This window comes from Crinia signifera, chromosome 1 (assembly GCF_055691185.1).
Source record: "Crinia signifera chromosome 1, ASM5569118v1, whole genome shotgun sequence".
NCBI lineage: Eukaryota > Metazoa > Chordata > Amphibia > Anura > Myobatrachidae > Crinia > Crinia signifera.
In genome coordinates this window covers 172,582,446-172,598,424 of record NC_139217.1, presented here as the reverse complement: position 1 = coordinate 172,598,424, position 15,979 = coordinate 172,582,446, and the positions used below count along the sequence as shown (strand labels likewise).

The 15,979-nt window shown below is 42.7% G+C and overlaps 1 protein-coding gene across 1 annotated transcript in view; it reads right to left on the bottom strand.

Annotated features, from left to right (window-relative positions):
* DNAH6 (dynein axonemal heavy chain 6) overlaps positions 1-15,979 on the bottom strand; it is a 270,855-nt gene that overhangs the window by 65,980 nt on the left and 188,896 nt on the right. Inside the window, 4 exon segments of the mRNA XM_083177142.1 lie at positions 1,163-1,396; positions 2,675-2,854; positions 6,742-6,922; positions 10,705-10,772. Of these exon segments, the coding sequence (XP_083033268.1) occupies positions 1,163-1,396; positions 2,675-2,854; positions 6,742-6,922; positions 10,705-10,772 (663 nt within the window).

Sequence of the window (15,979 nt, the reverse complement as noted above, 5' to 3'; positions counted from 1 at the left end):
TGGCAGAAGCTGGTTGAATATTACTTTGGGCCTGATTCAGCATAGCGATTCACCTGATTCACCCATTCGCAAATAAAAGTCAGTCTAGATTGACTTTTATTACTGATGGAGATGGCCAAATTGGGGGCAGGCATTGATGTCAGCCGCCCGCTCCCAGCATCGACATACCTGCATTCGCAGGGGAACACCCAGCATTTTTATGGGGACACCAATAAAACATGGCATTCCCCTGCTCCAGACCCTTGCCTGCCCCTTTCCCTCCCTTCACAAAGCGAATTTGCCGAAGGTGTCCGCACAAGGGGTCTGCACATGCGTATATTAACCCATGTGCAGACCCCCACTACCGGCCAGGGTAGCGAATTCGGACCTGGTCGACCAGATCTGAATCACCCCCTTTATCTTTCTTAAATTGTATCTCTCTCCAAGGTCTGATAAATACACCATATTCATATCTTTTAACAAATGAAATGCAGTTTATACAAAGGTTGCCTACTTTTAAAGTCTCCTCTTTGGGAGAAGCCTGAAGAGGAGACTGTCAGCAGCACTTCGGGGGGCGGGGCCTGATGTAGAAATCATCAAGCCCCGCCCCCAGTACTGCAAATACCGCAATCTGCGGTTCTTTGAGGAGGGGGTAGCGCTAAATGATGCAATTTGCATCTTTAGCCCGCGGGAAAGTAGAAAACAAAGGTTTATACTGTAGTTAGTTTCTCTTCCTGTTAGTTGGAAGACCAAAAAATAACAATATTGTAGCTTCAGCTGTGATAAATATTAAGCATACAGTAATATGAGTCCAACCAACACTTTGGCAGGTCTTGCCTGATCTTGTAAATTGAAAATCCATAATCCTGATCTATAGCATATAATAAAATAATAAATTACATACAACACAGCATAGATTTACATCAGCTGTAATGCAAAAGCATTACATGCTGCAAGTACTGTATACTGTAGCTCTTCTCACACTTCTCTGTGATCATACGCTGAAAAACAAATAGTAAGACACTTTCCTTATGGGCTAATGGCTAGATGTGGAAGATTAAGTCTAACACTTCACTGCATTTAAATGAACACATTCATTCCTGCGGGCTACAGCTTCTGTTTCAAACTATTGAGATATAAAAAACATCCAGATTTATCTGTGCTAAGGGCACTGAAATCCCACCTTATCTAAGCCTGCAGCCCCTCGGAGGAAGAAATTCCATTCCATCTCAGTGATTTCTCCCTTCTGTTGCATGATCTCTATGCAGAGCATAAAACTGTAGATAAGCTTGTGCTGTTCAAAGAGGCCTCGTGAAACATTGGAGTAAGCGGAGAACAGAGTCTGGCTAAGCAGGGTTGCCAGGCGGAGGTCAAGCTCAGCACTCTTTTCTGCAGTCTCAATGGTCATGTTAAATAACTGTTAAAAAAAAAAGGTGAAAATTAAGGAAAAACAATTTTCAAAAAAGGTATATGATGATAGATATTTAGCATTTTAGCTGCTTATAATAAAGTAAACAACATGATATCATAGCTGTGTATGCATGGTCCGCACATTGAATTAGCAATTCTGTTTCAGTCTGTGATTACATTGGCTGGCCATACCCCTGCTCTTAAGAGGTAATTCTATATGTCTTATAATAAGGAATGCATACCCTCCAACATCTGAGACTGAGAAACCGGTACCAATTCAGAAAGGGCCATGGCCAAGCATAAAGGGGGCCTGGTCACACCCCCTTTCCTATACACTAAATGGAGAGTCGGAGACACAGAAAACCCGTACTAAGCCCTTTTTGGCCTGTACAGGACAAAGAAAATGGTACTGTACCAGCCAAATAGGTACAGTTCGAAGGTATGGGAATTTAGAAAATAATATACAGTATGCGTCTCTGAATATGCTATAAAGGCTGCCACAGTGCTAATAATGATCATCATAGGATTTGGCCACTGGTGTAGATAAACAAACACACACACACACCAATGGCTCTTTGATTGTCAAAGATGGTGGCACACAAAGGCTTATAGTGCTCCCATTCATATTACGTTTTCCACCATGGCTGATAATCATTTGGGGGACCCTTATAGTGCATGGATATATATATATATATATATATATATATATATATATATATATATATATATATATAAAAGGATCAGTAGACTCCAAAAGGGAAATGCTCAAATATGAGCCATGTAGGTATTATCATCAGTGCTGCCAAGAGGCTGTTTGGGTCGCAGTAAAATGTTAGGGCGTGGTCTAATCACGGTTAGCATGGCCACGTCCCCTGTGGGGAAAATGTAGTTAAACATTTTTTTTTTGTGGAGTAGGAAAGCCGTGGTGCCTCTCAGCCGTGGCAATTCGGGCTCAGCCCAACACTCCAGCATGCGGTGTGCTGCTGACCGAGAGGGTGGGGGTGCCGCAGCCCCTTCATCAGGCCCGGGCTTGGGTAATTAATACCCACTCTGCCCCACTTCTTGTGGCTCTGAATATCATATTGCACAGCTCTGTTAAAAAGTAAAGTACTATATTACTTTCTCACTACATTACAGCTGTAGGTTTAGCCCTAATATCCTGGACTAAACAGCAGATGATTTGCCAATTTCTAGTAATGTTTATTTGAAATCTGCAGATCATACACCAATAGATATTCTCCAGAGAAAACTATGTGTACATACCTGTGATAAGTATTCAACTTACTTGTTTAAAGTACTTCAGCGAGAACTGATACATTGGATCTATTTCTGAGAGGCTTGCAATGACAAAGTAGATGACGGATCCCTGGGTGGCGACGGTTCTGTACTTCTCACGCGCTGTGTTTATCTTTTGTTCTGTGGCTTCCGCTTCTTGCAATCTAGTTTTGATAGCACCTGATGTTATCTGGAATCATAGCGATAAACGGTTACTTTAACCTTTTGCTCAAATTGTTATAAATAAAAAATTGTTGTTCACAGGCGTTGGTAACACAAATAATTGAGAGGATTTTACCACTACTGTTTCTCTTTCATTAGTTGATTGCAAATATCAAGTATTTAAGCATAAATATATTCATGCGTTTGACATATTTTGGGCCAGGAATAAGAACAAACAACATGAAACCAAGCAGGTAAAAGCAAACACAACTCTGTGTACTCGCTCCAGCTTTCGAAGAGGGTCAGCGTGAAATGGTTGGATTTTTTTAAATTGGATTTATTTATACATTTTGTTTTAAATTCACAAAAGCAAGATGTAATTGGGAGGCATAACCAGGGTAGATGAGTATAAGGATTAACACTTAGCAATCTAGTGGCAACAGACCAAAAAAGAACACATTAAATATTTTACAGAATCAGAGGCTGAGAACACAGCATAGCAGGTAGGTAGCACAGTGCGAGAAACATTAAAGGAAACAGAAACTGAGATATTCACTTCACCAAAAAATAAAGCAGGCACATCCTCAAACAGGACATATACTAAAACCCCACACAATATAATAGAAGTGAACAGGGTATCTGAATGCGCCATTTAGGGCCACACAACATGAAACCAGGAGAGAATAAGGTATCATTGTGGCAAATAAGAATTCAGCTCCAGAAAGAGGATCAGCGGAATGTATCTATGCCCCAGCCCCTAACACTAGACCTAAGCATTCTGATGTCAACTTGTGTACATACGGTAAAAGTGTATCAATCAAATAACTGCCATAAAGGAACAAAATATACAACAGCCATTATCACCAAAACATGGACTGAAAACAAAAGATATTCACAAACAATTTATAGTAAAACTAATAATAAAATGTATTATACACAATGAGCGCCACACGATTTGAGTATTCTTTTCTGTTCCTTATGGAGGTTGGCATGCCTCCCTCGTGGTGGCTGCTGGGATATATATCCCACAACCACTTGTCCTAGTGCTTTAGACATTTTACAACAATCATCCCAGTAATTCAAATCATCCAGAAACAGGCAGAAAAATTAGAAGACGAGGGCTGAAGATCATAAAAAATTATGAGCAATATTTTTGCCGCCTTCCAGGTGAGAAATCCCAACAAGCACTTGTGTTTTCTGGTAAGGCAGGAAACATTGTAATACAATGTTTTTTTAGCCTTACAAGTGGAGCCTTTAACAATAATATGTATCAATCAGGACAGCAGAAAAAGCTCAGGAGGGCCTCTGCTTGCTCAGACAAGACAGCTGAGTAGATATTATCATGGCTCAGATCTTGGGAAGAAATAACAAATTAGTACAGTATGTAGCTTTGCCAGCCAAACTGACAGCCTTTGCTCCAAATTAATGATAGTTTGAAGGAGCTGCTGCATAATGACCATAGGAGGCTCAAGCAAATATTGCACCAGACCCATAAAGACCAGGTTTTCCTCCACAGCATAGCCAATAGGTAAGTATATTAGTAGAAGTGAAATGGTGCAGGTAAGAACCAAGCAGCAGGCTAACCCTAGATGCAAAAATGTCATTATCAATATCCAGTAGATGAATGTCCCAAAGGTACCACAAAATCCAGCCAGCACAGGAGCACATGCAGCAGGGGACAAGTAGCATAGCCAGAGGACAGGGATTTCAAGAGAAATGACAATGGACAGGACAGGATACACCTGCCCCAGCAAAATACCCAGATACCCAGGCATAGAAGGTGAACAAAGATGCAGGGTGCCTTCCAGAGAAAACACTTCAGATGCCAAGTGCTGGAGAGCTGGAGTTAGGAACCACAGAGTCTCAAGGGAAACCATCACCACTGAGCAGGAGTCAGTAATGGTGGATCTACTCTAGTATCAGGCAGGAAGAAACAACATAGACCGGGGAGCATCAAAGGCAGAATGGAGTGTGGAGCCAGATTGCTCCAATTAGCCCCAAAGCTTTTGTCATGTGGCCAGAGCAGGAAGTAATACAGCAGAGGAGTTACAATTATAACAGGCAGCAGGATAATTATACTGGATTAGATGTCCTAATCCATTGAGGTCCAGACTATGCTCCCATGAAACTGTACTTAGTATATAGATAAGATAGATAAGAATACTTTATTGTTATTAACAATACATCACAACAATGCACCGTCAACAAAACTGAAATACAAAAACCTACACAAAGGAAAAACATTTAGGGCAATTCCCATGTCACTTAACAGCATTTAGCATACGAACAGCAGTGGGAAAGAAACTATTTGTCATACGCTTTGTACGTGCCGAAATACTGCGATATCGTTTTTGCGATGGCAAAACTTCAAAAGCCTTGTATTCTGGATGGCTGGGATCTGCTAAAATACAATTTGCCTTCTTTAGCAATCTATTTTTGTATAAGTCATGGGCGCATGGTAAAGACACCCCTATAATTCTGCCTGCAATTTTAATCACACGATCTAATGCGGTCCTCTCAGCCACTCTTCAGTAGTGGGCATATTCCTAAGTATTAGATAATATGTACTTTCATATTCAAATAATTTAAAGAGGAAAGATGTGGATTTTTTTTTAGTTCCTAATAGTTTATTGTACTTTATTCATTACTTATTTTGCTATGAACCCCATTGCCAAACTGAATGATGGGCCGTAACTAGGGGGGGGGCTGGGGGGGCATGCGCACCGGGCGCTGGAGGGGGGGGGCACTGTCAGGTCCGGGGACAGCCAGCGGAGGTCCGTGACAGGCAACAGGGTTCCGGGTAGCCGCTGTAGCGGCAGCTTGACTCCGTCCGTCTCTACTCTCTCCTACTAGCGCGGCAGCGGGAAGCGCTGGTGATGACTTTGAAAAGACTTGCCGGACGCTGATTGGCTGAATTCAGCCAATCAGCGTCCGGCAAGTCTTTTCAAAGTCATCACCAGCGCTTCCCGCCGCGTTAATAGGAGAGAGTAGAGAAGGATGGAGTCTCAGTCAAGCTGCCGCTACAGCGGCTACCCGGAACCCGGCTGCCTGTCACCGGACCCCCGCTGGCTGCACACGGGAGAGGTAATTTATGTTGTCAGCGGGGCGGTGAACGGGGGTGGGGTCTCCGGCGCCAGGGCCAAGGCGGTCATTTGGTCCCCCGTCCCGTCCCGTCAGGGGGGGGGGGGGGGGCACCAAATGACTGCCTGGGCGCCGGAAACCCTAGTTTCGGCCCTGGTAACCATGAGCTATATGTTTACTAGTACATATAGATGTTCATGTGAGTACAATTGGTGATTCATACCTTTGGCAATGTGTATAATTTAATACATTTAAAAAAAAAAGATTTGTTATAGTACAGACAGCAGACAATATCATAGCTTTACTGACAACTTTTCTGTAATATTGGCTACATATTATAATTTAATGGCAACAAAACTGTACGTACATGATTACATTGTATATTACATTTTTGGGAAGGAAATTTGATTACAATAATCAAATAATACTGGAGGTAAATAGAAATGCAATGTGATTCAGTCACATTGATTTTGGCCCGCAAAGGATCACCTCTAATCGGACCAGATTTCATATGTAGGTTGCGGTGACAAACTCCCTACTGGGTCCGATTCAGTTGTGGTTGGAATAGATATCAATGCCGCTTCCATGGAAGCAGCATCCATAGCATGTTAATATAGACAGCCCCAAACAGCTGGATCAGCAAACATTTTACTATGTGATATTACTTTCTGTAAACACACATACTGTTTCATCACTCTTCTTGATAGATATACAGTAACTGCAGATTTGAACACAACTACAGTATATGACTTTACTTAATAAGAATGTATATCACAAGTGAGTCACGTCAGGAACAGCTACTTTTTGTAGGACAGTAGGTAAATAACTACTGACCTTTGATTCCTGAAGTGTATTGATGAGTTCTTCATTATCCAGGATATTTCCTTCTGATGTAAACAGCAGCTTTAAGATACGATCTTCTATCGCTTTTAGTTGATTCTTGTCAGAGTTTATTCTAACAATAAGCTGGTTTCTCTGCTCCTCTAGATCTGGTCTCTCAATTCGTACAACATCACTGAAAGATGTAGAAGAATTTTATAGAGCTGTTCATTTTCATATGTGTGTGTATTTGCGTGTATATAGCCACATAAGGTCGAGACACATTATTATGACCAACTTGTACATCTGACATCGGCAACACCTGTCGTGCGCTGGCTTGGTGGGTATATAAGGTATATGATAGGCTGTCTGCACACATATCACTCGTTGCTGTCATTGGAAAAAGGGGTAATACGAGTTTTACAAAGGGATGATTTTCGGCTTTCAGGCCAAGGGTGGCAGAATTTTTGAAACATTTTTGAACTGATTATGTTAACAAAAATGTGAGGATGTAGATTGCGCTGTATTGAAGGCAGAACAAGATTTATAGGTAATATAATAACAATTTATTAAATACATATAACACACTAAAATAGGTGCATTTGCATTGAAATATTAAAAATAATTATGAAGTTAAAATAAAAATGGGTTTTTGAAAGGCTGCGTCCAGTTTTGAATGATATCACCTTATTCACAAGTGGATGGGAAAGACGGAGATTTGGACAGTGGAATTGTCTTCCAGACACTGGGACGTGGTTACCCCTGTATTGCTTCCTCCAAACAAGACTGAGGGGATAACGTTCCTCTTTTTTTTGGAATATCTGAAGCCGTGAGGGATCCACTGGATAACCGTAGATGGGTACCTTAGATAGGTGGCTTTCCATCAAAGGGTTGGTACCATATTGAAATGGATGGTAAGTGGTCAGTCCTGGTCTGGTACTCCGCTGGTGATTTTAAATGGAAAAGTTTCCTAGTTGAAAAGGTGACATCTGGTAACAGCAGCAAATGATGAGGGGGGTGGCTGGTTGCCTGTACCAACACGTTTCGCTGCTGGGTGCAGCTTTTTCAAGGTAACTTTGTTAGGCAAGGGGTAGGGGTATATATACCCTTAGTAATGGGTAAACCATGTGCACCTGTACACAAACAATTAACTTTACATAAGAGCAAAACAATGTTAAACAAACCTTGTTGGGAGCAGGAGACAAACATCTACTATAGACATGCAATAATAATTAAAAACGAGTGTTTCTTCGTAGTGAAAACACATTTTTATTTCACAATAATACAGCCGGCGCCATCTGACTTCCGGCTATGCGTTTCCGGTTCCGGTATTTCCGGTGAAACGCATGTGGAACGCACAGCGCTATTTGATATAGCGCTGTGTCAGTTGGGGAATCTGTATAACTATAATGTGGATAGAAGCTATGAGGTTGCTGTGTGGCTTACTATTATGTATTTTAATGGCGCCGGATTGTAACAAGGTACACAACCCGGCACATTGGTCACGTGCAGCCGCTTTTTGCCTCCCCTTAGGGTATATATACCCCTACCCCTTGCCTAACAAAGCTACCTTGAAAAAGCTGCACCCAGCAGTGAAACGTGTTGGCACAGGCAACCAGCCACCCCCCTCATCATTTGCTGCTGTTACCAGACTTCACCTTTTCAACTAGGAAAATTTTCCATTTAAAATCACCAGCGGAGTACCAGACCAGGACTGACCACTTACCATCCATTTCAATATGGTACCAACCCTTTGAAGGAAAGCCACCTATCTAAGGTACCCATCTATGGTTATCCAGTGGATCCCTCACGGCTTCAGATATTCCAAAAAAAAAGAGGAACGTCATCCCCTCAGTCTTGTTTGGAGGAAGCAATACAGGGGTAACCACGTCCCAGTGTCTGGAAGACAATTCCACTGTCCAAATCTCCGTCTTTCCCATCCACTTGTGAATAAGGTGATATCATTCAAAACTGGACGCAGCCTTTCAAAAAACCATTTTTATTTTAACTTCATAATTATTTTTAATATTTCAATGCAAATGCACCTATTTTAGTGTGTTATATGTATTTAATAAATTGTTATTATTATTATCTATAAATCTTGTTCTGCCATCAATACAGCGCAATCTACATCCTCACATTTTTGTTCACCTATAGGGAGTGACAACCCCCTTTTTCCAGATTGCTCCTAGCTTCACAACTCACACAGGCGCCCCAACAGCTACTCCGGTATCTGTTTTTTTCTAGTATTGAACTGATTATGTGGCTGCTGTGGTGAAGGTGTATCCTGAATGGACATCATTGCAAATAACCGACAAAGAAACTGTGGAGCACCCCATGCCATTGATGTGAGAGGTGAACATATGCTACGAATGAGTGTGAGGGCCATTTAACATTCTACAGTGGAGCAGCTCAATGTCAAAATGAACCAGGGGGCTACTAGATGTGTGTATAAAATGACAGTATAGGGAATCCTGCTGCATATGGGGCTCCAAAGCAAACACATTTTCCCTGCACCTATGCTAACAATAGGTGCACCGAGAGAACGTACTTCAATTTGCATGGCAGTGTTGGATTTGGATATCCGTTTATTAGCGAAGGGTTGCCTTCTCCGATGAGTTTCATTTCCTGCTTCATCTGACAGATGGACGTTGGTGTGTCAGACGAGAAATATCACAGAACAAACACCATTGCTGAAGGAACACACACTGGTGTTGGCAGCGTTATAGTCTGGGGAATGTTTTTTGGCATTCTTTTGTCCATGTGAAAGGCACTCTTGACCAATTTAGTTATGAATCCCCCCTTGCAGAACATGCACACCCATACATGAATAAATGATGATTGTTTTCCCTGGGGTGGATGGTATTTTCCAGCAAGACAATAAGACATGTCACATGGCTAGAAATGTCCGACAGTGGTAGGACAAGCATGACCAAAACTTCCAGGTACATACAGTACTTCTCAAGTTCCCTAATTCTAAGGTCGACATGCAGGAAGGTCCACATGACTAAAAGTTGACATGGGTTAGGTCGACAGGGTCATTAGGTTGACATGGGGAAGGTCGACACAGGGTTTTTGACTTTTTTTTTTAAGCTGACATGTGTAGACAGGTGATATTTCATGCCCTACCATCCACTAGGGTGTGGTGCGAGAATAAAATAGGGTACCGAAACTAGCGAGGGGACGCGGTGCTACGTTTCCGTGTCCATGTTGACTGTGTCGAAATTCAGGACAATTAAAATGTGAAAAACCCCATGTCGACCTTTTGGGTTTTAACCGTCCCCATTTCGACTTAATGCTTGTGTCGACCTAATGACCCTGTCGACCCATGTTGCCTTCAGTCATTTCAACCTTCTGGCACGTCAACATTCCTGCATGTCGACCTAATGCTTGTCGGCCAACTTGCTGTCTACCCAATTGTCCCAACCTGTGAGTGCCACCTTTGTTCTTCAGCATATACAAATTTTTCCCTTGCAAGATTATGGGAATAATTATTTGTCAATTGGCATACAGTATTGGCAAAATAACCTATAAAATGTAAATATTTTCTTCCAAGTTCACATACGGTTAAATTGCTACTTTAATATTGTTGTTATATGGTCAGACTTGTAAAATACAATACAATAAGCAATGAACAACATCATATTGATGTATTAACCCTTTGAGTGCCAACATCTCTGTGAGAGATGTTCAAAATACCTGCTAAAAATGCCAGCGTTGCTCACATTTGTTTTCTAAATTAAAAAAAAAATACATTGTGTAAAAAAAGATTCTATTTCCTATGTCAAGTAAACATTAAAAGTCATTATGATGAATAAAAATGTTTGCTTTGCAATTTTTTACACCAATTTTGACAAATTCACTTGGCGCTCAAAGGTTAACTTAATGCTTAACCTATGTTATTATATGGGAAAATTTTATATTTTGTATTGTTTGTCCTTGTCGTTTACATTTAGAGGCTAAACAGAAAAATGTAACCTGAGAAGTTGGTCCTCGAGGCCAGATCTGGTCACAGTGAAATTTATGACAGTAACTTTGATGCACACCTGGATAAAAAGACATAAAATATAAAGACAAACAAATGAAGGAACATAAAGTAAAAACAACAAGATGCATATTATAATAAGTATACATTATTAAGTAAACGGAATATATAAATAAAACACAAAATAAACCATTTACATAATGTGCAGCTTTTAGCAATAATAGCACAATTAGAAGCTAATCTCATCAAAATGAAAATTTCTGTTTTGGATGTAAAAAAACTCCTGAAAACAAAATAATTAAAGGAAGATAAAGAGACCCAAATGATTTGGGCTGGTTGTTACCAGCATATGACAATGCTTTGGGGACTTTATTATGTATGGCAGGCTGTGAAGGAAACCCTGCCAGTTGCCCAGATCTCTTGGTTACCGCCAATTATCACCTATAAACTTCTGATTCTCTCCAGCACTTCACACCGTACATGATGTGATGCGCACCATGCGTTTTAAACTAGATTGCATCACATCTAGTTCAAAACGCATGTGATGTGCTAAAGCACCATGGCCCTTATTCTGGTTGGTGCGGCCGGAGCCGCACACGATGCTCCGGCCGCACAAACCAATCCCCGCCCACGAGACGGATCGCCACGGCCGTCCGTACACGGACGGCTGGCGATCCGCATAAAAATGGTGGGGCGTACGCCTCCACCATGGTGGGAGCTGCCCCCTGCATTCGATGGTCGTCGACCATCGAAGGCAGGGCCGCACGCCACAGCAGCTCCCGCAAGCTGAGACCACACGGACAATCGTCCGTGTGATAGCTTGTATGGGGGCTGAGAGCTGACATCCGGCGACGTCAGCTTTCCGCCCCCATCAGTGGCGTCATAGCCTCATTACCATGCATACGCCCCGCGTTTGCATGGGAACGCCCATGAAACGCGGGGCGTATGCATAGGGAAATGAGGGTATGAAGCCCCTCACGCCCCTATACGCCCCCTTTGCGGCGGCGAAACTTTATGTGCGGCGATTTCGCCTGCACATGCGCAGATTGACCTCTGCGCATGTGCAGACTGAAAACATCGGCGGTACGGCCGCACGCGGGCCGTACCGCACGATGCAGAATAAGGGCCCATGTGCTTTGAACTACATGCAATGCATCTAGTTAAAAAAAAATACATGCAGCACATAATTTATGTGCTGTGCGATGGGATGTGCATGGGAGCGCGCATGTCATCGCACCCGTAAATCGGAATGTGTATGGGCGACATTACTTGTGAGCTGATTTCCACTCCTTCTTTCTCTCTGGCTCCTATCTGCTGAAACTGTGACTGCAGCAGAGAGTTGGGTATCTTCAGGTACAGTCACGTGCCTCCCTCTCAACCTTGCACCCAGGACCAACTGGTCGCAGTGCCCTTCATACCTTCACACAACACATACAGCACGTCTTGTGATATAGTGATGTGTTGTACATGTTGTACAGCATGTTTTGCTATATAGTGTGCTACACTGTGTGAAGTAGGTATGATTAGTGGTTGTGATGGACACAAAATGCCATAAGTTATGGGTACTTGTGTATTAGCAGGGCGCCAATTAGCATACGTACAGTAGCATAGGGAAATCGCATGCAAGTTTCCTACACATAATCGCCCACTAAGCAATTTGCTTAGTGGGTGCCCTGCTAATACACAAGTACCAAGTTATGTATCTACTGAATGCATACCATACATATAGAGGAAAAAGTGGCTATTTCCATTTTTTTCCTGTATATTTGCTTGAAGACGGTCATTTGTTTGGGGGGGTATGATCATAAAACGAGGAGACAGACGTGCATATTGCAAAGGTGTCAATCATCGCTATGTGGCCTGTTGCTGCCTCATCGCTTCTCTGTACCTAAACCATCCATCACCCCTGCTCCATTTTTATAAATTATACAGAAAATCTAAATATAGTGCTGCTCTGCCCTAATAGAAGGAGCATTAGGGCTCCACATACGTTAAAACATAGAGCCTTTGGGAGTTAATAAACTCCCTTTATCCATGTTTAGAATACCATCCACAAATAAAACTAAAACAATGTTCCAAAAACATAAAAAATACATAGCAAATGTATCTAAAAAATTACCTTAGAAAACAAGAGTGTTACACATATAATATAATTTCCAATATAACGTACATTGTATGTGTGTGTTATAATAAAGTACTGTGGGCCTGATTCAGACCTGCTCGGTATGCTATGCCGCCCCGCCGCCCACCCCAAGCAGGCAACAACACGCCTGTGTTCCCAGGGGTACGCCCAGTGTTTTCAAGGGTGCCCCCACCATTTTTGTGGGCATGCCCGTGAAACACTGGGTGTACCCCTGAGTCCACCCCCTGTCACCCGCAGCCCTCCCTTTCCAGGCAAATGTGTGAAACTGGCTGAAGCAGTCCACTCCCGTGGGGTGTGCACATTGGGGACGGGGACAAATTCGGACACAAACAAACGGGTCTGAACCGGACCTTGCATTTCTGTATAGAGTCATCCGAAAAGTTTGTCAGCTGCTGGAACCAGAGAAGACCAATTCTAGGATGTGTTTCATAGCCAATCCATAAAATGCACTGGCTGGGGATTTCTCATATTAATGTGACTGACTGTGACAGCTACAATAAAACTCATTCTGTTTATTTCACATTTCTAGGAACTGCCTGGCATCGGAAAGTTCTAATTTATTTTTATAAATTTTTCAGCCACATTAAACATGTGTATCCCAGCAAGTATAACGCTGCTAAAAAGGTCAGAATAGCTCTTCAGAAAAAATATTAGCTTACAAATATAACAATTTGACAGCTCAGTGGAGCAATAAATGCTGCCGTCAGCTAAGTACCTATAATCTTTCAAATCAATAACCTTTAATAACACTGACTGGCTGATTATGTGCAAAATACAATGATAAAATATGCAATAAATTACACCAGGGTTGCCGACTTTTTAAATCTCCTCTCCGGGAGAAGCCCGGAGAGGAGACATTCAGCAGGAGTTTGTGGGGGCGGGGCTTGAACGTGACCTCATTAAGCCCCGCCCCATGCTTGAAAAGAATCCGTTTTGCACATCTCCGTGGAGGGGGCGGGGCTAAAATGACGCGATTATGACACTTTAGCCCCCGCCCCCTCATCGGAGATAAGTATATCGGGTTATTTAAATGGTGCGGCGGGGGAGTTTTAGCCGCGATCAGGGGGGGGAGCGGGGGTCCCCCAGAAACCGGGAGGTTTGCCCACCTTTCCGGGGGACCGGGAGGGGGACCCGATTTTCGGGACCCTCCCGGCCATTCCGGGAGGGTAGGCAACCCTGAATTACACTGCATGTACTTTTTGATTCCCTTGCTTTACACCAAGAATGGGGAACCTTCGGCCCTCCAACTGTTGTTGAACTATATATCCCAGCATGCCCTGCTACAGTTTTGGTATTTGGGCAAGCTAAAATTGTAGTAGGGCATGCTGGGATGTGTACTACAACAACAGCTAGAGGGATGAGGATTACCCATCCCATTTCCACAATTTTGTCTGCTTTTATTATGAAGTAAAGAGTTGTTATAGCGACTTGCTAAGCCATACTATACTTCAGTGGCATCCCTACCTTGTGTGGTAGGGACTGAGGCATGGCCTTGCAAATAGAGCAGGGTCTAGTGGGTAAGGAGGTGTCGTCTCGTGTCTCGGACTCCTGTTTTCATAAAAATGGGGGTACTGGAGAAGCTGAGCTGCCCCTGGAGACTAGTCAGTCAGCAGTGCCTCCTCCTCCACTGGGGTTGGGATCGTTTGGTCTAAACCAAGTTGGTCTACAAGCATTAGGTCGACACTGTTAGGTCGACATGGGGAAAGGTCGATGTGAGTTTAGGTCAATAGGTCGACACAAGCATTAGGTCGACATTATCTAGGTCGACAGTCAAAAGGTCGACATGGGGTTTTTCACAGTTTTTTTACCAGAATGTCGACACCGTTGACATGGAAACAGTTTCCAGTGCACCGCATCCACTCGCAATGCTTCTGGCACGTTATTTTATTATCCTACCATGCCCTAGTGGATGGTAGGGCATGAAATACCGCTGGTTGGCACATGCCGGCTCAAAAAAGCAGTGAAAAACCCCATGTTGACCTTTTTGACTGTTGACCTAGACACTGTCGACCTAATGCATGTGTCGACCTATTGACCTGTCGACCTAAACCCATGTCAACCTATAACCATGTTGACCTTTCCCCATGTCGACCAACTTGCTGTAGCCCCAATAACGTATCCCCTCCACTGTGACAGGAGCCTGGTGCTGTATTAAATGTTACAGTGGTGCACCTGGTTCACGTCACTGAGCAGGAGTCAGTACTTTGGTGTGACCCCTCGGTGGTTGAAACCCTGGTGTGGGCTGCACCCACCGCACCACCATTGTGATACTACTACCATTCAAACAACAGAAAAAGAGAGTCACAGTAATACAACTGAATGGGTGCGGTTCAAAAGATCAACAATGTCTCCAGAGACAGTCATTAGGTTGACACTGGATGGTCCACAGTAAAGGTTGAAAGAGTAAAAAAGGTTGACAGTTAATTGGTTGACATGGATTCAGCTCAGCAGGGTGAAAAGATCAACATGCATATGGTCATCACGAAATCCCTTTTTTTGTAATTTTAACCAAAATCCTAACCCAAAACCATCCCCTCCAGCAGCCTGACCTTAACTCAAGTGCCTAACACTATCATCTAACCCTAAAAAGCACAAAATGTGTCAACCTTTTTTGTGTCGACTTTTAATGTTAACTTTTTGACTATGTTGACCTTTTGGCCCTCTCGACCAACTGACTTTCTATTTATTTACTGTCTACATTCCACCTGGATACCCAACATGAATGTGTTCCTGGTGCCTCAGTCAAGTTCACAGGCTGGATTGAGTTTGTATGGAGTATAAAAGTACATTACAAACCTGCACCCATTAATTATGCTGAAATACAACAGCAATATATTCTCCAGTTATAGGTGAAACCTGTTTATTACATATAAAATTGTTTTTCACAAAACTAAGGGGTGGTTCTTTGGGAAAAAGAAGATCACCCCTAAGTAAAACACTGTAACGTAGCTTAGATACAGCCGCAGTCACACACAAATGTATGGCTTGCGGCATATCATTTTAATCAGCAGAAGCTGCTTGAACATCCGATTTGCACAGGTTTGCAAAAAGACACATTATAGCAGAAAAAGTCTCACACAAATCCCGGGGCTAATACGTCACATAGAGCTCAAGCATTATTTGTA